At 50.5% G+C, this 1,675-nt stretch overlaps 1 protein-coding gene across 1 annotated transcript in view; it reads right to left on the reverse strand.

The window, feature by feature from the left end:
* DVL1 (dishevelled segment polarity protein 1) overlaps positions 1 to 1,675 on the reverse strand; it is a 38,859-nt gene that overhangs the window by 4,894 nt on the left and 32,290 nt on the right. Inside the window, exons 11-12 of the mRNA XM_010135935.1 lie at positions 910 to 1,041; positions 415 to 582 (exon numbers count right to left, since the gene is read on the reverse strand). Coding sequence (XP_010134237.1) covers positions 415 to 582; positions 910 to 1,041 — 300 coding nt within the window. The remainder of the gene's footprint in view (positions 1 to 414; positions 583 to 909; positions 1,042 to 1,675) is intronic.

A 1,675-nucleotide genomic window follows, 5' to 3' on the forward strand; every position in this document is an offset into this window, starting at 1 on the left:
GTGGGACTGGAAGGACTTAGCCTCCAGAGTTCACTCAAAATACCCCACGCAGTAAGGCAGGCATCAGTATTTACCACTGAGCACCGAGGTACCTTGGCAGCATTCCGTAACTCGAGGAGGAATCATCCCCATTTTACGGTTTGCAAACGGAGCGTGACTGACAAGCAGGAAGTCTGTGGCACCGGCAGGAATCAACCCGGCTTCCCCGAGCCCCAGTGCAAGCCCTGCCCGAGGAGTCCACCCTTCTCTCCCAAGCGGTGTAATTGCTGGTGTAACAGGACGTGCCACGCAATCGCAGAATAACAGCCTGCTCTGGAACCCCTCCTTGTCCTACAGGACTCTGCTCTGTGCCTCCCGCCAGCACAGAAGAGCCAGCACACGTGTGGCCCTGCCCTTCGCGGCTGGGGAACTTACTGCCACAGAGGTCTCCAAAGACATAATAGCACTGTTCCGAGAAGGTGATTTTGTTCACAGTGTGCCTGAGGTAGCCGTGTTTTAACATGCTGCTGGCGTACTTTCTAGCTTCCCGTCGGTCTTTGAAGCCTTCCACGTGTGTGTAAAGCCAGTCAACCACATCTGCTCCTAAAATGAGAATAGGAAGAGGAGACATGGGGTCAGGAGCTGAACTGATCTTTTTTTTTGGTGTTTTATCTTCACGTTATCACACAGGCCACTAGTACTGTGCCAGGTACCGCGAGGGCACGAGAAACGTCGTATTTCTGGCTGTCCAGGCTCAAACAAGAGCTATTAGTTTTTTTCCTAATAAAGAAATAGAGTTGCTCACAAATACCAAGTCAAGGGAATACAAGAGGTCAGAGACAGGGGAAAAAAAATGTTCACATAGTTTCTTCAGCCTATTTCCAAAAAGCCGCTGTTTTTCTCCCCCCAGCATTCCTCTGCTCTGCTTACCTATGACTGCATTGGAGATGGTAATTTTTAACCACATCCTGTCCCGAATTTCAAGGCCTGAGTCTGGTAGCTGCATAACCTTGACAATAGTAGCCATGTCACTCTTCACAGTTAAGGGCGATTCTTCTAATTCTAGAAGGAAGAAAGGTCACACGCTGCTTTGAAATGAGCCGCATCGGAAAGGACTCCTTCACTCCCAGCTGGATGAAATGTTTCAAGATACAGCCTTACCAACACAGGCAAAAACATGCACAGAGGTTCCCAAACGCACCCTCATCAACTGCACCCTTGTACCAGTTCTTCAGAGCCTGTTTGCTCACCGAGAGGCTGAGTCCCTCCGTGTCCTGACTGCACAGACCAACTATGGACCAGCACCGTCCTCTTCCAACCCCCTCTGCATGGTGACGTGCAGAGAAGGAAACCCATGGAGATCTGTGGCTGTTCCTTTCCATTTCAACCAGCCATCAACAGCCGCTTCCCACCCAGCGGCTCAGGGCACCGCATGCAAAACTCTGCAGGACGCGGTTTTTTGATTTGTTCTTCAACTTGGGGGTTAATTGTCAGGAATAACACCCAGCTGTCACTTCACCCAGGCATTACTTTGCCCTGAATCTTTCCTGCAGAACAATTCAAAACCGCTCCTCCCCAGCGCCTCAGCAGTTGTCACCGCTCCGTATGTCACACACTCACGGGCAGAGCTGGCTCAGCGCTTTCCTAATCGATTTTTATAATAAAACCAGAACAATAAGGCTGAGATCCACCCTGC

Source organism: Buceros rhinoceros, unplaced genomic scaffold (assembly GCF_000710305.1).
Source record: "Buceros rhinoceros silvestris isolate BGI_N320 unplaced genomic scaffold, ASM71030v1 scaffold11825, whole genome shotgun sequence".
Lineage (NCBI taxonomy): Eukaryota > Metazoa > Chordata > Aves > Bucerotiformes > Bucerotidae > Buceros > Buceros rhinoceros.